Here is a 21,561-nt window from a genome sequence, read left to right as displayed (position 1 = left end):
CAGATTTAAGCAGATGTGGGCAGTAGTCGTTACCATGGCAACCCTCAATCCGGTTCTTACTGGCAGTTGAGAAAGCAAGTTTCAAGCTAGTCACTGGGGAGGGGGAACAGTGCATGGTGCTGATTGGTGACAGCGCCCACAGGGGGGAGTGTCCTGGGGGTTGAGAAGCTCAGAAGAGAATCCCTGTTTCCTAGACAACCCTCAACCCTCAGCAGCCGTTGAGAAGGCTGTTTGGTGCGCGTCACGAGAGAGGGGGCGGTGCACAGAGAAGATTGATGAAAAGGGTGTTTCCGTGAGCAGTGCACAGCGGCGATTGGCTGGCGGGCTTGAAGGAGGCGTGGTCCCTGGGTCCAGGGCGGTTAGCTGCTGCGCGCAAGCTCCGGGATCGGACCTGTCCCTCTGCGCTCGCTCGGCCCGTAGTTCATGGCCGCCCCTCTGCGTCCCGTGCCGCCACAGCCCGCCCCGCGCCGCTCGCCGCCCACAGCTCCACTGGGCCATGACACGAGCGACGTCCTGCAGCAAATCATGGCCATCACCGACCAGAGCCTGGACGAGGCTCAGGCCAGGTGCGGATCCCGGGCAGTAAGGAAAGGGGCGGAGGCGGGATGAGGATGGGGACAGGTGCAGCTGAGCTTGGAGTGATGGACAAGCGGAGTGGCCTCGGGCCAGAGGGAGTGAAGGATATACAAGAGCTTGTCCTGAAATAAAGGGTGACTTCGTGAGGAAAGAGGGCGTCAGAGTTATGGAGGTGAAGACCGGGCCCTGGGAACACGAGACATTGTAAGGATAAGTGATCTGTTATTGTGGGAGGGGGATGTGGGGAGGAGGTAGGGCAAAGACTGCAAGTTTGCAAGACACAGTTGGAGAGAAGCGACTGAAGAGCTGTACTAGAATGATCTATGAAGGATCCGTTGAGAACTTTCAGAAAAGGATAGGGGGAGCTGGGTGGACATAGAGGGTACCCTTCTTTTAAAGTTTTCATTTTATGTGTATATGTGTGATGTGTGAGTAGGGAACTCAAGTTCTTTGGAAGAGTAGCGAGTAGCACTTTAACCACTAAGCAATCTCTCCAGTGCACCACCCCCAACCCGGCGGGCGCTTTTATTACCAGGATTGCCTCAAACTCACTTTTTTTTTCTTTCCTTTTTTTTTTTTTTTCGGAGCTGGGGACCGAACCCAGGGCCTTGCGCTTGCTAGACAAGCGCTCTACCACTGAGCTAAATCCCCAACCCCCTCAAACTCACTTTTAAAAGATAAACTTGAGAGGATCTGTGGGTTCGAAGCCAGCCTAGTCTGCAAAGCGAGTTGCAGGACAGCTAGGGCTACACAGAGAAACCTGTCTTGAACCACCCACGGATTCCAAACAAACAAACAAACAAACAAAAGATAGCCTTGAACTCCTGGTCTTCCTGCCTTTACCTCCTTAGAACTGGGATGAGAGATCTGTGCTACCCACTAACCACACCCCATGGATTCTTTTTTAAAAACATTTATTTGTCTTTTGTTTGTTTGGGAGAGCCTGAAACTCACCCTACAGCACAATGTATAGCCCAGGAAGATCTCTTACCTCAACCCACACCCAGCTCTTGTGGTACTCAGGATTGAACACAGGGTTTTGTGCATGCACCAGCCATCAGGGACCCATTTTAAAATTTTTCTTTCACGTATGCGTGTGTAATACACGTGGCTTTGTGTGTGTGTGCATGCACTGGTTCACGTTGTGCATGTGTGTATGAGGTAAGAGGTCAGCCTTCCTCAATTGGGCTCTGGTTTTTTATTTACATTTATTTGTCGTATGGAATGAGTCAGGTGTATGAGGTCTCAGAAGCCTTGAGGAAGTCAGTTCTTTCCTTCCGCTCTGGGGTTCGTGAGATCAAATTTGGATTTGGATTATTTCCTGCCTCGGGTTTCCCTGTACTTGGAGTGACTGCAGAATTGCTGTTCCGGAGATGTAGAAGGGGAAGAAGCCAAGAATGGATTCAGTTCTTGCATAGGTCCCCAAAGGCTACCTCGGGAGCCGTTATTTGGTGCCCACACTCTGCCTCCTTGATGTTATTGCTGTTCTTCGAGACAGGATGTCTGTGTAGCCCCGGCTGTCCTGGAACTCACTCTTGAATCCAGGCTGGCCCCAAACTCACAGATTCGCCTGCTTTTGCGTCACTATTGTATTTTTAAGACAGGATTTCACTGACCCCAGAAATGACAGATTAGCTAAAGTTCCTGGCGTCCTGCCTTTATCTGACCTCCCCACCACACACAGGGTGAGGGTCACAGATGCTGTTACACCACACCAAGTTTCGTCATTTATGGATTCTAGGGAACTCAAGGCAGCCACTTCGCTGATTGACTGAGCTACCCTCCATTCTCTGAAGAAGAGCCACCACCCCTTTTTTTTCCTGAATAGGGTTTCACAGTGTAGACCAGGCTACCCTCAAGCTCAGAGGTCCACCTGCTCTACCTCCTGAGTGCTGGGATTAAAGGCACATGCCACTACATCTGACTTCAGAGCCCATTTTTATTACCTTTTAATTTAAAAAATTAAAGATCATTTTATTTCACATATATGAATATCTTTTTCTTCTTCTTCTTTTTTCTTTTTTTCGGAGCTGGGGACCAAACCCAGGGCCTTGTGCTTGCTAGGCAAGTGCTCTACCACTCAGCTAAATCCCCAACCTCCATATATGAATATCTTACCTACATGTGTTTATGTGTACCATGCACAGACCTGATGCCCGAGGGGGTCAGAAAAGTTGTCAGGTTCTGTAGATACAAATGGTTGTGAGTGCTAGAAACTGAACCCAGGTCTTCAGTAAGAATCGCCAATGTTCCTAACCACGGAGCATCTTGCTAGCCCCAAGACCCATTTTTAAAATGAACTTGATTAATGCTTATTGGCACTTTCTGTGTGCAGGACACTGTACTTGGGGGCTGACGTTGTTCTTGCTTCCAACATCGTGAGCTTGGGGGTTTGGGGCAGAGACAGGAAGTAGGAATATATTCATATATCCGCACACATAGACTGTGGCTAAGCGATGGGGGAGGCTGGCATGCTGTGTAGACTGTGGCTAAGCGATGGGGGAGGCTGGCATGCTGTGTAGACTGTGGCTAAGCGATGGGGGATGCTGGCATGCTGTGGGAAGCCAGGTGGAAAGGGTCAGACCGGACATTCAGAGGTCCCAGGAGCTGGGAAAAGATGTTCCCAGGAAAGAAAGGTGACGTCTGGGGTTTTATAAAGATTTGTTTTTAGATTCCTGGGTATTTTGCCTGCATGAATGTATCATGTCAAGTATGTGTCTGGTCTCCTAGAAGTGAGAAGAGGCATCTGATTCCCGGGAACTGCAGACAGTTGTGAGCTGCTCTGTAGGAGTGGAACCCAGATCTTCTGCAAGAGCAGCCGGTGCTCTTCACAGCCGAGTCATTTCCCCAGCCACCATTCCAATTTCAATAGGAAAAGACAAAAAAATGGTTTTCAGATCACCTGTCCCATGTCCCCAAATCCAGCGTGAGGCAGGCAGAGTTGCTAAAATCCATTTTGCTTTCACAAGGCAGCTTATTGTGTTTACAAAGAGGGCTGGTGTTCACAAAGGAATTCATCCACTCCTTTTAGTTACAGTTTCCAAAGGGTGTTTATTCTAAGGAGGAGAAGTTCATTTTTATTATTTTTATTATGTGTGCATGCATGCATGTGGCACATCTACAGCACACGTAAGGAGGTCAGAGTGCAGTTTGCAAGAGTCACCTGTTTCCTTCCACCATGTGGGATCTGGGGATGAAACTCAGGTCGTCAGGCTCGGTGGCAAGGTCCTCTACCCACTGAGCCGCTCCTGCCATAGCTCCCAACCTCTTTTGGGCTGTTGTTGTTTTTGATTTATTTTTAGTTTCATGTGTATGTGTGTTTTCTCTGCATGTACGAACACTGAACACATGCGTGATGCCCACAGAGTTAGAAGAAGACATTTTATGTGCAACTGGAATTACACATAGTTGTGAGCCACTGTGTGAGTTTTAGGAACTGAACCTGGGCCTTCTGAAAGAGCAGCCACTGCTTTAGCCTCTGAGCTGTCTCTCCAGCCCCGCTCTTCATTCATTCATTCATTCATTCATTTTATTTATTCATTCATTTGTTTGGTTGGTTATTAAGAAAGGATCTATTATATGACACTGCCTGGTCTAGTACTCCCTATGTAGACCAGGCTGGCCCCGAACTCACAGAGATTGTTCTGCATCTTTCTCCCAAGTACTAGGTTTAAAGGTGTGTGTCACTAAATTTGGTTTCCTACCTCTTTATATGAAATTTTAAGACATCAGTTCGGGTTGGGGATTTAGCTCAGTGGTAGAGCGCTTACCTAGGAAGCGCAAGGCCCTGGGTTCGGTCCCCAGCTCCGAAAAAAAAAAAAAAAAGGTCAGCCTGGGCTACATACTAAGGCCAGGGTCTGTGAAATAACAAAACAACAACAATAACAATAATAGGAAAGGAAGTATTATTCTTTATGTTAAAATAATTGTGAAAATTGGTCCCTGACGCTTGTGTGTAGCTTTTGAGATCCTGGAGGCTCTGGTTTCCTTTTCTTCTTTGTACTTTTCCTGATAGAACCTCAGAGTTCTAAAGAGTTCCCAAGAGCTGGAGAGATGGCTCAGCAGTTAGGAGCACTGACTGCTCTTCCAAGGGTCCTAAGTTCAATTCCAGCAACCACATGGTGGCTCACAATCATCTGTAATGGGATCTGATGCTGTCTTCTGGTGTGTCTGAAGACAGCTACAGTGTACTCATATACATAAAATAAATCTTTAAAAAAGAATAAAAAAATAAAGATCACCCAAGTCCTGAGAAAGCTGCAGTCCTTAGCTGTCTCCACTCCAGAGGGATAGAGCTTGGCTGGGTCTTTTCCTCACAGTATAGCCAACTCTCTGTTGTTGGGGTTCTGTATCCTCAGACTCAACAGACTGAAAATCTAGGGAGGGGCTGGCAAATGGGAGTGCAGGTCAAGATGCCCGCTGCCAAGCCTGGCTCACCTGAGATCAATGCGTGGGACCAAAGCAGTAGAAGAAGAGAACTGACAACCAAAGGCTGTGCTCGGGCATCCATGAATGTACCACTGAATGCTTACACACACGTGTGTGCACACATGCACAATAAATGTAGTGGAAAGGACATAAATTGAAGGGAATCGCTTTGAGTGATCCTGGTCAGCCTGGGATACACAGTGAGTTTCAGGACAGCTTGAACTACTCACTCACACCTTTTCTCAAGAAATAACATGCGTGCATGTGTGTGTGTGCGCGCGCGCGTGAGCGCCTGTCATACTTTGTGCCTGTCAGTGAGTGCCCTGACTTGTAGGAGGAGAAAGCAGTCAGCAGGCAGTATTCCTCCCTTGCTTCTCCTGATGGATTGTGGTGTAGCAAGCCTTCTTAAGCTCCCACCTCTGTGACTTCCCTAAGTAAAGGACTGTAACCTGGGGTTATATGGCTGTATGCGACAAATGCATGTCCTCTTCTCAGTTGCTTTTGGTCAGTGTATTTTATCATAGTAACAGAAATGATGTTCACACACACACACACACACACACACACACACACACACCCCACACACATACACACCACACACATACACACAATGTATTTTTTTAAGTGCATAGCGGGGCTGGAGGGGTGGTTCAGTGGCTAAGAGCTCTCATGGCTGTTGTAGAGGACCCCAGTTTGGTTCCTAGTGTTCATGTTGGGCCGTTCCTATGTACCTCCATATCCAAAGGATCCTCTGATCTCTCTGGCCTCTGTGTCTTTGCACACACAGAAATAAAAACAAATCCGGAGTACACAGGGAGATGTGTGAAGGGCATCTGCCACTGTGTCTTGCATAAGGCTGCCTCTTAGATGCTGGGACCCTGGCTGCAGCCTGATAGCCTGTCAGTGCAGTAGATTGAGCCAGCTTCATCTCTCCTGCCTGGACCAGGCATCAAGAGCTTCCCACCCACCATGTGAGGCCTCTCACCTCTATTATCCTGTCAGATGTCCTTGTGGAAGCCATAGCTTGTCACAGTTGTCCCCTAGTATACCACCCTCTTGTCCACACTTCTTTACTTGCAAATGTTCATTGCAATGAATCATTGATCTGGCTCAAGGCCTCTGACTTCTACACTTATCAATACTGACTGGATCCTCACCAGGATTTCTCAGATGTCCTGTTGTTGCCCTGTGGCATGGAGATCCTGCAGCACTGGATCTGCAGGACCGGTCCCTTCGTGTGCTCCAGCTCATACAGATGGGGTAGAGGTTGAGGTGGGCTGACTCAGAGCCCTGGATCCGGGCCTGCGTGGTAGCTGAGCTGGTCAACCGACAGCTCTCCCTCACCCACACCTCCATGGCCAGCCTCTCTGCCAGCTCTCCCTCACCCACACCTCCATGGCCAGCCCTCTGCCAGCTCTCCCTCACCCACACCTCCATGGCCAGCTCTCCCTCACCCACACCTCCATGGCCAGCCCTCTAGCACTGTCCTGGCTCGCTCACCCAATGCCCCAGCTCCCCTTTCACATGACCTCAAGGCTGGTCACCCTCGCCCATGATAGCAGGGTGAGCCCAGATGAGGTGCAGGGCCTGCTCTCCTGAGTGTTGCAGCACTTGAGGGGCTGGGTCAAGTGTGCTTAGAGACAGGAGAATGGGGATCGGGATCGGTGCAGTGGCTCAGCAGGTAAAGGCACTTGCTTCCAAGCCTGACAGCCTGAGATGACTTCCCGGAACCCACTTTGTAGAAGCAGAGAACCCACTCCCCCAGGTTAACTTCTAACTTCCACATATGTACACACACAGAGTACACTAAATAAAAATTGTTAGAAATTTAACAATATAACAGCTCAAAAAAAAATCAAGGGAATTATTTACTAGAAGTCAAACTACAAAGTGAAGACTAGAGAGATGGCTTGGAGGTTAGGAAGGTGTCACTCTTGTGGAAGACCTAGATCCAGTTCCAGGGCACCCAGCACCTTCTGTCCGCGTTGGCCACCAGCCACACACATGGTGCACGTATATACAAGCAGGCAAAACACCCACACACATAAAATAAATCCAAAAAACATTTCTCAAAAGATTTAAAATGAAGTAAAACTGTAATGCACCTTTAAGTTCACACTAGTCCCTATGTGTGAGCACCAGTTCGTACAATAAGACGAAAGGATAGAAACAGCGAAGGAAGGAAGGAAGGTGGGTGAGTGTTAGCTGACTGTGACCCATTTATAGCCGGGTTGAATGGGCTGAACTGGCTGGCTCAGCCGGTGTCCCTTCCCATCTTGCTCCATGTTGGCCCCGCCCAGTCTAGAGGACTGTGCTCCTGTCTCCAGCATAGAGCAGCTGCAGCCCCTGCTGACCTCCAAACAAGCTCCTGGGGTGACTAAGACTCATCTGAATGAGGTGCTGCTCCTGACGGGCTTCTGCTGCCTGTAGGGAAAGAAAGGGAGAGGGACGTCTCTCTTTTAAAGCAGGTCCTTTCCTTTGCTGTGATATGGGCTGTGATGGTTTGGTCTGTTTACACTCAGCCTTTTATATTATGCATGCTTTCGAGCACTTGTGAAAGCAGACAAAAGACACCTTGCAGGATGTCCTTGACTCAGGCCTCTGCTCGGTGACAGGCGCCTTTACTGCAGAAGCCACCTCAACAGCCCTGGAGCTAGATTTTGACACAGTGTCTCTGGTATCCCAAGCTGGCCTCAAATTCACTGTGTAGTAAAGGATGACCTTGAACTCCTGATCTTCCTGCCTCTGCCTCCCCAGGGCTAGGAAGAGGCCTTCACAGTACAGAATTGCCTTTTTTGTTTCTGTGAAAACTGATGATGGAATTTTGGTGGGGATTACGTGGAATCTGTAGATTGCTTCTAGCAGTATAGCTATTTTCACAATACCCCACTGGTCCACGCACATGGGAGGTTTTTCTGGCTTCTGGCTTCTTCAGTGTGCCATAGGTCATCGTCTCGACTGTTCCCCACTCCTTGGTGAGCAGTTTCTAAAGGTTATCTCTTCGGGCTGAGGTCTCTGCAGGTCCTCCATCTGTGTTTGAGTCATAGTGTCTCTGAATGTCTGTTAAAAGTTCTGGGCCCTCCCCAAGGACATTATGTGCTGGCTGCATTTTCTTGGGACTCCACAGGCGACAGAAGTTCTGAAATTTAAAGGCAATCCTGGTTACAGGAGCCAAGAAGCTTTCACTCAGCAAGAGCTGACAGACTCAGCATAATGAGCTGCCTGAGAAGTCAGTGTGAGACCCTAAGTCTGGGAATTGCTTCGGGGTGACTCCAGGCAGCCTGGTGGGAGTAGAAAGCAGCATGGTGGGGTTGGGGATTTAGCTCAGTGGTAGAGCGCTTGCCTAGGAAGCGCAAGGCCCTGGGTTCGGTCCCCAGCTCCGAAAAAAAGAACCAAAAAAAAAAAAAAAAAAGAAAGCAGCATGGTTGATGGCTTGCTTGTCTGGAGACGCAGGCCTCTGTAGCCCATACTGTGGCACGGGCACCTTATCTTAGTGGTTCTGAGCAGTCTGACTGACTTCCCTAGGTCACTCAGCCTGACAGTCAGCAGTGAAGGCAGCCGCAGATTGCAGGCCTGGTGAGGGCTGCTTCCTGCTTCCAGACGGCTCAGGGGCCAGGTGCTTTCTGAGGCCTTAACCTACCCAACACCCCCTCTTCTCAAGAGGACCCTTTAAAGTCTTTATTTTAAGTAAACATAATATGTTAGATGTTAATGACATTCTTGAACATGATGTGCTTTTGTGGTTCCTTTCCCTCTTGTACCCCCTTCCATTCTTTCTCATCACTGAGTATCGCCCTCCCTGACCTCTTCTCCAGAGTTGGACTTCACTCACACTGACTTTCATTGCAGACTTTGGTCTGATAGAAGGAAAGAGACCTTTTTGTCTTTTTGTTTGTTTGTTTGTTTTTTCAGACTAACATCCATTTTGGAGGGTTGGGAGCATGTGAAGTCAGAAAACACTGTGCACTGGGGTTCCTGCTACCTCAGACTAACATCCATTTTGGAGGGTTGGGAGCATGTGAAGTCAGAAAACACTGTGCACTGGGGTTCCTGCTACCATGTGGATTCTGGGACTTGAACCCCTGTTTTTCCAACTTTGTCACCCCTCTCCAGAGCTATCCATTTTCCTTCAAAATTCACAATTTTATTTTTCTTTATAGCTGAATAATCTTCCATTGTGTATGTACAACTTTTTAACTTTTTCAGTTTTTACTTTATTCATTTTTATTGTATGTGTGTGTGTGTCTCCTATGTGCATATCTGTGTACCACATGTGTGCCTGGGGCCCTTTGGAACGGAAGTTAGGTGGTCACTAGTCACCATGTGGGTGCTGAGAGTTAAAGCTGGGTCCTCTGGTAAAGCAGCAGCCAATGCTCTTGCCCTCTGAGCCATCTCTCCAGCCCTACACTGGGTTTATCTTACCCACGGATCTGGTGGGCACCTCCACCATCATGCCATCAGGAATAGGGCAACGTGAACACGGATGGACGTGCAAGTGTCTCTGCTTGGGGTAGACGCCCATAACTGGGTCATATGGTAATTCTATTTTTAATTGTTTTGAGGAACCCCCACGAATTTCTATAGTGGCTTTACTAATTTAGTCTTCCTTCCACCAGCTTCCTTTTGACATTATTTATTTGCGCGCGTACCTCAGCACATAGACAACCGGAGAACAACTTACAGATTGGTTCTTTCCTTGCACCTTGTGGGTCCAGGGATGGGACTCAGGTCATCGGGCGTGGCTGCATCTGGGCAGTGGATCCACCGCCTGGGCTCTCTCTTCCAAGGGTGGGGGCGGGGGCTTTCACTCTCAGCTCATGCTCCTTTAGTTAAGCCTCACTTCCAAATATGCTACTTCTGGGCACTAGGTCTCCGTATACGAATTAGCGGGTGGGCAGCTTAATGACAGAGCACCTACCTGCCTGGCCCGCTGTTCCATTCCTAGCACCATAAGGAAACAAGACCACTCAGAACATTCCATCTACATCACAACTGCATAAGGCTGCTCCCTCCTCCCGCTTCTCTCTGCAGAAGGGCAGTAGGCTGTATTGCATGTGATTGACAGATCTGGCCTGGACCGCTCGATGTCTAATCGATTGCATACTGGCACACCGGAGAGTGTCCTGCCTGACGTGCCATTGTCTTTTAGGTATTGTTTAATGCTTTAGTTTTTAGGGCATGGTTCTGGTTCCTCCTGCCTCAGGCTCCCCAGTTCCCCGATCACATCTTGTGCTACCCTTCTGTGGCAGGAGATTCATGAGGCAGGGTATTCCTCTGTAGCCCAAGCTGACCTTGAACTCAAGGTCCTCCTCCTGCCTCTGCTTTCTGAATCTTGAGATTACAGGCATGCCCCAGTGTTCCTGACTGGTTTCTCAGTGGTACTTCGTAAGTTAAGGATGCTTTTGGATTCTTCTGTTCTCCAGTGGTTTGTGAAGAGGCGGGACCGACATCTGCTAATGTTTTTAGCAGGTTCCATCTGCGAGATTTTTTTAGCCTATAAATATGATGGACTACATTGATTTTTTGATTTATGTCTTTTAATTTATGTGTCCATGTCTAAGTGTATCTGCTAGGGGGAGGGGGGTGGCGCTGCCCTCAGAAGCCTGAAGAAGGCATTGGATCCTTTGGAGCTGGAGTGACTGTCTTTTGTGGTCATGACACAGGCTCTGGGAACTGACCTCAGGTCCTCTGCAAGAACAGACAGTGTCTTAAGACCACTAAGTCATCTTTCTAGGCCCTGGACATTGGTTGACTTCTAAAAATGTATGTCCTAGGATAATTCACTTTTTGTGGTACTAAAGAGACAGATTAAATTTTGTAAAATTTTTATTGTTTTATCGTTTGTGTGTGAGTGGGCAGGGGTCAGAAGACAATTACAAGAGTCCTTCCTCAGCTGAACTCGGGATCAGGTTTGGCAGCAAGTTCCTACAGAGTCATCTTGGTTTTAATTACTAAAGGGAAGAGGTATAGAGTGCTCTTCAAACAAAGACACACACTGCACTGTGCAGTGCAGGCTACATGCATGTAAGCATGTATGCCAGGGTAAGCATGAACCCCCTTCAGAAGGGAGACCAGTTGGGGGAGAGCTCCTGTCTCAGCTGCGCTGTGCAACTGAAGTTGCTAAATGAGAGCAGAAAACAATCTTTTTTTTTTTTTTTTTTTTGGTTCTCTTTTTCGGAGCTGGGGACCGAACCCAGGGCCTTGTGCTTCCTAGGTAAGCGCTCTACCACTGAGCTAAATCCCCAGCCCCTAGAAAACAATCTTGAGGGGTGCACGCGCACGCGTGTGTGTGTGTGTGTCTATGTCTGTGTGTGTGTATGTGTGTCTCTGTGTGTGTCTGTATGTGTATGTCTGTGTGTGTCTGTATGTGTATGTCTGTGTATGTATCTGTGTCTGTGTGTGTCTGTGTATGTCTGTGTGTGTTTGTGTGTCTGTGTGTGTCTGTGTATGTCTGTGTGTGTGTATGTGTGTGTCTGTGTGTGTGTTTGTGTCTGTGTAGTGTGTGTGTGTGTCTGTGTGTGTTTGTGTGTGTGTTTATGTCTGTGTAGTGTGTGTCTATGTGTGTTTGTGTGTGTATGTGTGTGCCTGTGTCTGTGTGTTTCTGTCCATGTGTGTGTGTCTGTATGTTTATGTTTGTGTGTATGTGTCTTTGTATGTGTGTATGTGTGTGTGTGTGTGTGTGTGTGTGTGTGTGGCCAGAGGAAGACACCAGGTGTCCTACATTAACACTCTCTACTGTATTCCTTATAGATGGGGTCCTCACTGAACCTGAAGTTGGCCATTTTGGTTCCACTGCGTGGCCAGTGAGCTCTCAGTCTGCCCTCCTCTGACATTTAACCCCGGGCTATGTAGCCACTCCTGGGCTTTAAATTTATTTATTTATTTGTATTTATGTGGATATGTGTCTGTATATCCAGATATATTCTATATGTAGGGATCTGTGGGGGACCCTGGTTCAGCCCTGACTGAGAAGTATGTTGACAGATACACATTAGGACTCTGGACCTTGCTGCCTCACTGCCCAGTGAAAGATCATGAAAGAAAGGTGTGCCCCAAGTACTAAGAATCCTTTTACAACTCATGTGGAGCTGCCATTAAGAACCCTTTTAAGCTGGGTACAGTGGGTGCATTCCTTTAATCCCAGTGCTCAGAAGGCAGAGGCAGGTGGATCTCTTAAGTTTGAGGCTAGCCTGGTCTACCGAGTGAGTTCCAGGACAGCCAGGGGTGCATAGTGAGATCTTGTCTCCAACAAAAACTGAAGAAAGGAAAGAAAGAAAGAAAGAAAGAAAGAAAGAAAGAAAGAAAGAAAGAGAGAGAGGGGGGGGGAGGTTGGGGATTTAGCTCAGTGGTAGAGCGCTTGCCTAGGAAGCACAAGGCCCTGGGTTCGGTCCCCAGCTCCTGAAAAAAAAAAAAGAAAGGAAGGAAGGAAGGAAGGAAGGAAGGAAGAAAACTAAAGAAAGAAAGGCAGACAGAAAAACTGACTAATGCTTAACTGCCCTCCAGTGATAGCTCCAGAGTTAAGGATGCTGCTTTTCCAAAAGATCCAGGTTCAGCTCCTAGCACTTACCCTGGAAGGCTCACAACAGCTCAGAAGCTCATGCCCTCCATCCTAGGCCACCAGTATTCACATGCACATGCACTCCCATACTATACATACATACATACATACATACATACATACATACATACATACATACATAGCATATACACTAAAATTCATCAGGAGGTGGTGGTGCATGCCTCTTTAATCCCAGCATTCAGGAGGCAGAGGCAGGCCTGTCTCTGAGTTCAAGGCCAGCCTGGTCTTCAAATTGAGTTCCAGGACAGACAGGACTACACAGAGAAACGAGAAACCCTGTCTCAAAAAAAAAAAAAAAAACAATTCTAAAATTGTACATTCAGACTACTTAGACTCACATAGAACAACGGTGAGAAATGAAGCTTGGTGCTGTGTCCCCAGCAGTGCTTACTTACTCAGTGTCTGTGAGAGGAGCATTAGGAACAGGCTACCACAGTGTTACCAAGGAGCAGAGTTATACCAATCATAACCCCTGTTCTACCAACAGGATATCACAGCTCCTGATTTTTACCTGTAATTTCCAAACAGTTCTAAGTAATTATGTGGTAGCTTGCTTTTGTTGGGGAGGTCAGATTTTAAGTCCCTGGGAGTCTGATTTTAGAGACATGTGCAGAGTTCTTGCCTCTGCATGACCCCAATCTTTGAGCAGGCTTCCCCAAGAGTAACAGTGTTGCAAAACAAACTGAAATCGTCAGTATTTATGAAAGAGCCAGAAAGAATAAAGAGATGAAAATTAGAATGTGCCAGGTGTGGAGGACCAGCCCCAGGTTGGAGAGGGGTTCTAAGAGAAGGGGTGTCTGAAAGAAAGAGACTCAAGAGAAATGGAAGCTCCAGGCTGAAAGCCTATGCTCTGCTGGAGATGGCTTTCCAGGTCTTTCTCTGGAGACCTCCAGCTAGCTCTCTCTCTCTCTCTCTCTCTCTCTCTCTCTCTCTCTCTCTCTCTCTCCCTCCCCCTCCCTCCCTTCGTCCCTCCCTCTGCTCTCTGTCTGTCTGTCTCCATTCAGCTTGAGACAGTTCTCCAAGCAGTTCTAAACACTTTCTTTGGATAGCTTATCTCCGGCTGATCATAAACCCAGTTTTTTATTTTACATATCAATCCAGTTTACTCCAGGTCTCTTTTTGATTATCAGCATCCCAAGACCCCCAACCCTTAATACTCAGGAGACAGCAAGCACACATTTCCTTTTAACATTGCCAAAGATCTCAGAGATCTGTCTGCCTCTGTTAAGCCAGCCATTATAAGATATCTGGGTGGGACCCAGTCCTAAAATTACCGATTTCTACCATACCTGGGACTTGCTGTGCTGACCTTGAACTCAGGAACTTGCCTGCCTTTGTATCTTTCTGACAAGATGGGATAGCTCATTAATGCAGCTGCCTTTAGATTCATGAAGCTCCTCATAATTCATGTTTTATCCTTATTTTTGAGAAATATATCTTTTCAAACTCATGCTTTTAGAGTTCTTTCCTACAGCCTTAAAGGGCTGTCCTGAAGGTCCCAGAGTTTACCATTTTGCCGAGACATCAGCCACACCTTTAGCTCCTGGACTTGTGCTGTCTGATTATCATGGAGTCAACATTAGCAGGGAGGCCAGTCCTTAAAGGAGGAATGTCAAATATGGGCATTATACACAAACAAGCCCTGTGCCCAAGGCAGCCATCCACACTCCTGGAGGCCTGCTGGCCCTGTCCTAACAGGAACTGTGTCATTCTGTCCCCGCCAAGGCCATGTCTGACCTGGCATTCAAGCACTTGGAGGCAGAGGACTTGGAATTCCAAGGTAGACAGAGAGAGAGAGAGAGAGAGAGAGAGAGAGAGAGAGAGAGAGAGAGAGAAGCAGTAAGGATACACACCACCCAGGTGACATCCAGGCCAGCCAGGTGGCTCAGCACTGACCCCATTTCCCTCCTTCCCACAGTCTACTCGCTGGTCTGAAGTCAGCTGGAGACCATCGGCTCTCTGTTGCTGTGAAACAAATCCCATCTGAAGTAGTTGCTGAAATTTACATGCATGGTAGTGGGGTGGAGGCCAAGGGGACAATGGTGTTAACTGAGCAAGCCTAAGGTCCTAGGTTTCATCCCAGTACTACAAAAAGATGTTACTAGCCAGATGTGGTGCTAGACATCCATTACCCCAGCACTCGGGATGTTGAGGCAGGAGAATTACATTAGTTTTAGGGAAAAAGATGCCCTATCTAAAACCACATAATCATGAAACCTCCTTAAATGTTACTCTTTTGTTTTAATGTGTATGGATGTTTTGCCTTCATGCACGTATGTACCACATGTGTGCCTGGTGCCCAAGGAGGTCAGAAGAAAGCGCTGGATCTCCTGGAACTGGAATTACAGATGGTTGTGAATTGCCAATGTGGGTACTGGGTCCTCTGGAAAGGTAATGAATGCTCTTACCTCTGAGCCATTTCTTCAGCCTCCCAAAATAAAATAATAATTAAAAAAATAAACCGTACATTTGTGATCTTAGAGTTTTGTTGTGTCAAGAATCTGGGCACAGGATGTTGGGGATTTAGCTCAGTGGTAGAGCCCTTGCCTAGCAAGCGCAAGGCCCTGGGTTCGGTCCTCAGCTCCAAAAAAAAAAAAAAAAAAGAATCTGGGCACAGCTCTCACAAGCTGGACAGAAAGAGTGACTGGGGTGTTCCTGCTTTGTTCTCAGACCCTTGTAGTTATTGGCATTCCGTTCCCTGCAGTTGTAAGACTGATGTCCCTGGCCTTTAACCCTTAGCTCCTAGACGCCACCCCGAGTTCTCTGCTGTGGCTCTTTCGAAGCGAGGCACTGGGCTTTTCATCAGCTGCATGAACTGTGAGATAACATGGCAGCCACATTTTGAGTCACAGGTTCTGCTTTGAGTCAAGGTAAGAGTGTGAGGCTGTCATGGCTCACCTTAGGGTTTGCCAAGTCATGGCGAGGGATGAGGTCATCCCTCCCAGTAACACTCTGCACTCCAAGGCTGTTTCACTGGACTGTGCTTTGGTGATCTGAAGGCAGCTGTTGGGACATGGGCCAGTGATAAGTACAGGCTTAGCATTCCTCCAGTGAGAATGGCTGAGGGTGTGGCTCAGGTAGAGCCCTTCCCAGAATCCTCTAGTGAGGGACTTAGGGCATGACTCATCGGGAATGTTCCTGCTGGAGGCTAAACATTAGCAGATGCTTGCCTGGGCTTAGCACTTCGTCTTGTTCAGTCCTCAGATAGTGAGTGTATTCAAGGCCAGGCTGGGCTGAGACCCTGTTTTCAAAGGGAAAAGGCTAGAGAAGTGGCTTAGCAGTTAAGAGCACTTGTTGCTCTTACAGAGAGCACAGGTTCAATCCCCAGCACCCACATGGGGGCTCAAAAACAATAACTCCAGTTTCAGAGGATCCAGTGCCACCTTCTGACTTCTGTGGGCACCATGTGTGTGACAAAACAGTCATACACATAAAGTTAGTTTAAAAAAATTTTTTTAAAGATCCATCCTGGGGCTAGAGAGATGGCCTAGCGGTTAAGAGCTTGTGTTGCTCTTGCAGAAGACCAACAGAGTTCAATTGCAGAGTTCAATTCCCAGCACCTATGTGACAGATCATAGTTGTCTATGCCTGTGGCCACATGCCATAAAGTAGAGTTTCTAAGAGATCTGACACCCTTACATAGACATACATGCAGGCAAAAACACCAACGTGTGTGTGTGTGTGTGTGTACACACACACACACACACACACACACACACACACACACACACACACAAGACCATCTTGCTGTAAGTGGTGGTACAAGCCTTTAATCCCAGCACTCGGGAGGCAGAGGTCAAATCTCTAAGTTGAGGCCAGCCTTGTCCATAGAAGAAGATCCAGGATGGCTACAGCTGCACAGAGAAATCCTCTCTCCAAAAAACAAAACAAACAAAACCACCAAAAAGAGAAACGTTTATTTATTTGTGTGTATTTATGTGCGTGTGTGTTGTCTCTGTGGGAAGTGTGAATGCAGTGTTCCCAGAGGCCAGAAAAGGGCGTCTGATCTCCTGGAGCTGGAGTTACAGGTGTTGTATTGCTCAACATGGGAACAGAGTTTGTGTTGTCCTCTGTAAGAGCAGTGCAGTATCTTAACTTCAGAAACACCTCTCTGCCTCCATCCTGACTGGATTTGTAACAGATTTGTTTGAATTAAGTGTGGCAGGCTGACACACATGGAGACAAGCACTTTTGAAGGAAAAGTTTGCTTACTGCTCCCAAGAGGCAAAGTCACACACAGCCATGGTAGGAGTGGGTCTGTTTCTCTGTCTGTCTGTGTATGTGTGTCTGTCTGTCTAGGCAGAGGCCCAGAGCTTTGGTAGGATTTTCTCCAGAATGAACTGGCTGGGCTGGGCAGACCAGTTTGAACCTTCCTGGAGCTGGACAGAGATGAGTTGCTCTAGTCTGGGTCCTAGCAGGTGTCTAGTTGTCTAGGATCTGGCCCCATGATGACTGAGGACAGGGAAAGCCTGGGTATTGTGTGAGGTGAATTGTTGCAGAGGATGGCTGATGGTCCTATGCAAGGCAGGTGTTTGTCTGGGAGTAGCTGACCCCAGCTCGGTCAAGCCTCTTAGAACAGTAGAAACCCAGCTGCCTACACATTCCATGCTGGTTCCTGTTGCTCTCCTGCGAGACAAGATGGCCGAGTGTGTGGCTGCTGTTTTACTTCCCCACACCTCCACCCTCTCCTCAGTCTCTGTGTTCCGCCCTCACTGAGTCAACACTAGGAGGTACCCTGTCCTGCCCTGCTTTTCCTTTGCTCCTCCTCTTTGACATTTGGGTTCCACTGCCTCCCATGTAACCTTTGAAAGTCCTTGAACTTCAGCCTGGGTCCCCAGCTCCTCCTGTGGAGATTTCCTCAGCCTAGAGTTACTGGCTCTGCCTGTAGCTCAAGGGTTGCACATTTGACCTGATGAAGCCTCCATGGCCACTGCTCAAGGCCCAGCATCCCAAACCCTTTCACTCCCACACAAAGGTCCTGCAGATCCACCGTCCAAATTAAAGGTCTGTTGTGTCTTTGCTAAGACCAGGCTGCCCTTGAATTTACAGAGATCCGCGTGCTTCTGCCTCTGCCTCCTGAGCTCTGGGATTGCAGGTGTGGACTAACACATTCAGCCCACAAAGTATCTTGTTAAAACGTATTTCAGGCTGGCTGTGCAGTCTGTGCCTGTAACCCCAGCAGGTGGGAGACCGAGGAGGCTGGGACAGGTAAGTTCAAGGGCAACCTGGACACCTTAGCAAGATGCTGTCCCAAACTAGAAATAATAAGTAAAAAGGGGCTCCCCACTCAACTCTGTAGGTAGCTACCCAGTCTGTGCAAGGAGGGGCCTGGGTTAGGGAACACACACACATACACACACACACACACACACGCACACGCACACGCAATCACGCACGGCGCGCGCGCACACACACAATTTTTTAAAACTAAATATAAATATTTCAGACAGCCTGATGTGGTTCATGCTTATAATCCCCAACCCCTAGAGGCACCTTCTTAACTAAGGACCCTCTGCACAGATGACAGCAGTCTACATCAGGTTGACAGAGACTAACCGGCTCCATGGTAGAGCACTGGTGTAGCATGCTCGAGTATCTGGCTTCAATTGCCAGCAACACACACGCATATACACGTGTACACAAACACACAGATATATACACATGCACACGAAAACTGATCAAACATCTAAATAAGAGCTAACCTTGTACTATTTTAATTTTGTAGATATCATCTTAGCTCAGGCTCTCTTGATGAACAGTGATGTGTTTGCCTTAGCCATTGCATGAGCAGTCACACCTAGACAACTTGTAAAACACTCAGAAGAAAATGTTGATATACATCATAACCTGGAACTAGGAAATGGTTTATTAGAACTGAAATTTAACTGGAAGGTGGTGGTGCACATGTTTAATCCCAGCAGAGATAAGAGGATCCCTGAGTTGAAGGCCAGCCTGGTCTACAGAGTGAGTTCCAAGAAAGCAGAAAACCAAAACAAGCAAAAGGAGTAAACTTAACCCCCAATCGAGAAACCCAAACAAGTCAATTAAATTTCGTATGAAAGGAAAGGTGTGGACCCAGGCAGTGAATACATGTAATCCTAGCACTGGAAGACTTAGTTGCAGGGTTGGGAGTTAGAGGCCAGCCAGATGCTGTCTTGACAATAGTTAGAACAGATTGACTTCCACACATGTAGCCCTCATACACAAGCACAGTGGTGATAAAATTAAGTAAATAGGGGCTGGAGCGATGACTCAGAGGTTAAGACCACTGGCTGCTCTTCTAGAGGCCATGAGTTCAATTCACAGCAACCATATGGTGGCTCCCAACCATCTGTAATGGGATCGGATGCCCTCTTCTGGTGTGTCTGAAGACAGCTACAGTGTACTCACATACATAAATAAATCTTTAAAAAGAAAGAGTAGGGATGGAGAGATGGCTCAGTGGTTAAGAGCACTGACTGACTGCTCCTCCAGAGGTCTTGAGTTCAATTGCCAGCAATCACATGGCAGCTCACAACCATCTGTAACAAGATCAATACCCTCTTTTGGTGTGTCTGAAGACACTGACAATGTACTCATATACATTAAATAAATAATTCTTAAAAAAAAAAGCCAGCTTATACATGAGACCTTTTCTGCCAGGTGCCGGGGAGCTAAAAGGGCTGGGGAGGTGGCTCAGTCACTAAGAGTGCTTAACAGGTGTGACCCAGACCCAGATTCCAGCACTCGGGGCAGAGGCAGGAGGGATCAGAAATTCAGTGTCACCCAACTACCGAAAGAGTTTGAAGCCTGGACTACACGAAAGTCTGAAAAAAGGCTGGGCGAGGCCTGAGGGTTCAGAATACTTGGTGAGCAGCGGAGAGAAGACCTGGTCTCAAACACATCGGTGATCCTAGCACTGTGGGGCTGAAAACAAGGGGATTGCTGGGGCGTGATGGCTGCCATCCTATGGAGGAGAGCGTGGGCAGAACACACACACACTCCTGCTGCTGGGAGAGATCCTGCCTCAAAGGAAGAAGATGGAGCTACAGATGCCTGACCTTCCTCTGTCTGTCTGACTGTCTGTCTGTCTGTGTCTGTCTCTCTTTCACACACGCACGCACGCACGCACACAAAGTTGAAGAAGCAGTTCCTAAAAATGGATGTGGGAATGGATGAATAAGCAAGCTGTCCTCTGCCCACAGGTTAAAGTTAGTCAAACCAGGACAAAGAGTGAACTGACCCATGCCGTATCTCATAAGGCATACATTGTATGATTCTATCTGTGTAAGAAGTCCACAAGAAGGACATCCAGAGACAACGGGATTGATGGTTGCTGGGTGCAGAGAGAGCGAAACCAGCAGCCAGTGGGCATGGGCTGCTCCTGGGAGAATGAGTGGCTGTGCTTGGAGCCAGCAGCAGTCATTGGTCGTATGGCGACAGAGCCATAAGCCATTGACCCAGAGGCTTCAGAAGAGGGAATTAGGCTCCATGGGCTTGTTGTACAAACTTGAGGTCCTGACTGCAGCCCGTGTGACACTAGAAAGAGGTGCAGGGACTGCAGGAAGTGGGGCCTGGGTGATGTGCATGCCTGTGGAGACACAGGAGGGTGAGGGTTGCTTCTGACCTTGCCATGCCCTCTTCCTCCTCTTCAATACATCTTTAGGGTTGTTTTATTTTGTGTGTGTGAGTGTCTTGCCCCACATGAGTGCCTGAGGAGGTGGTGAAGAATATCCATGTGGGTGCTGAAAATCAAAGTCAGGTCCTTTGCAAGAGCAAAAAGTGCTCTTAACCACAGAATCACCTCTCCAGCCCTGAAGCTGGTGTTTTTGATGAGTCGTTGGCAGTATGTAAATTTCTCTGTGGAAAGGGAGCTGTTGCATTTATAAAGCGTCCCTCAGTATCCACAAAGAACTGGTCCAGGACTGACTGCCCACTCTGCAGCACAGGTAAAAAGCACAGGAATCAGGGTTCTTTTCTTTTTTTATTGGATTTTTATTTATTTACATTTCAAATGTTATCCCGGTTTCCCCTCCAGAAACCCCCTATCCCCTCCTCCCCGCCCCTGCTTCCATGAGGGTGCTCCCCCACCTACCCACCCACTCCCTCCAGCCTCCCCGCCCTCAAATTCCCCCACACTGGGGCATCAAGCCTTGACAGGACCGTCCTCTTCTACATATTCGGCTGGAGGGTATCGAGGTTCTCACGAGCTGTGGGACATCCGTATGGAACCTGCGTGACCCTCGAGGGCACTGTGACTCACAACAGCTGGAGCTGGCCAGGTGTTTTGTAAGCAGTTGCTGTTGTTGTTCATTTAAAATTACGTCTACGAGTGCATGTGTGCGTGAATGCCTGCCACACTGTGTGGAGGTCGGAGGACAACTGTCGGGAGTCAGTTCTCTCCTTCCACTGTGTGGGTTCTGGGGATTGAATTCCTAGTTTTAGGCCCTGTAAATAGTTTTTGTACCATTTACTATGTGTAGTGTACTATAGTGCTACTTAAAAGACTGATGCAGGGCTGAAGAGATGGCCAGCCCATCTTTACGAGCACTGGCTGCTCTTCCAGAGGACTCAGGTTTAATTCCCTGTGTCCACATGGTGGCTCACAACCATCTGTAATCCAGTTCTAGGGAATCCAACACCTTCTAGTCTCTATGGGCAGTGGGCACACATGTGGTGCATGGGTATGCATGCAGGCAAAAGGACACATGAAATCAAAAAAGAAAGATAGGGCTGGAGAGATGGCTCATGGTTAAGAACACTGACTGTTCCTCCAGAGGTCCTGAGTTCAATTCCCAGCAACCACATGGTGGCTCACAACCATGTGTAGTGGGATCTGATGCCCTCTTCTGTTGTCTGAGGACAGCTACAGTGTACTCATATACATAAAATAAATAAGCCTTTAAAAAAAAGATAAAGGAAAAAGAAAGAAAGATCAATGATGAGAGGGAAGAAGCCTGTACAACCTTTCAGTGAACCGAATTACTTTTTTAATTGCT

At 47.9% G+C, this 21,561-nt stretch overlaps 1 protein-coding gene across 4 annotated transcripts in view; it reads left to right on the top strand.

The window, feature by feature from the left end:
• The first annotated feature begins 292 nt into the window (after positions 1-292).
• The window catches only part of Pbx4 (PBX homeobox 4), a 35,019-nt gene continuing 13,750 nt past the window's right edge, over positions 293-21,561 (top strand). Inside the window, exons 1-2 of one of the 4 annotated variants that reach the window (XM_006252909.5) lie at positions 449-566; positions 15,323-15,453. Coding sequence is in view for 2 of the 4 variants with exons in the window: in XM_063275509.1 (XP_063131579.1) it covers positions 424-566 (143 nt within the window). In the remaining 2 variants the exon portion in view is untranslated. Of the gene's footprint in view, positions 567-15,322; positions 15,454-21,561 lie in introns of all 4 variants that reach the window. The other 3 variants (XM_063275509.1, NM_001108399.1, XM_063275511.1) reach the window with 3 other exon arrangements.

The sequence above is a fragment of the Rattus norvegicus genome, chromosome 16, assembly GCF_036323735.1.
Source record: "Rattus norvegicus strain BN/NHsdMcwi chromosome 16, GRCr8, whole genome shotgun sequence".
In the NCBI taxonomy this organism is placed as follows: Eukaryota; Metazoa; Chordata; class Mammalia; order Rodentia; family Muridae; genus Rattus; species Rattus norvegicus.
The sequence above is the reverse complement of the archived record's forward strand: the minus strand, read 5'-3'. Positions and strand labels throughout refer to the sequence as shown.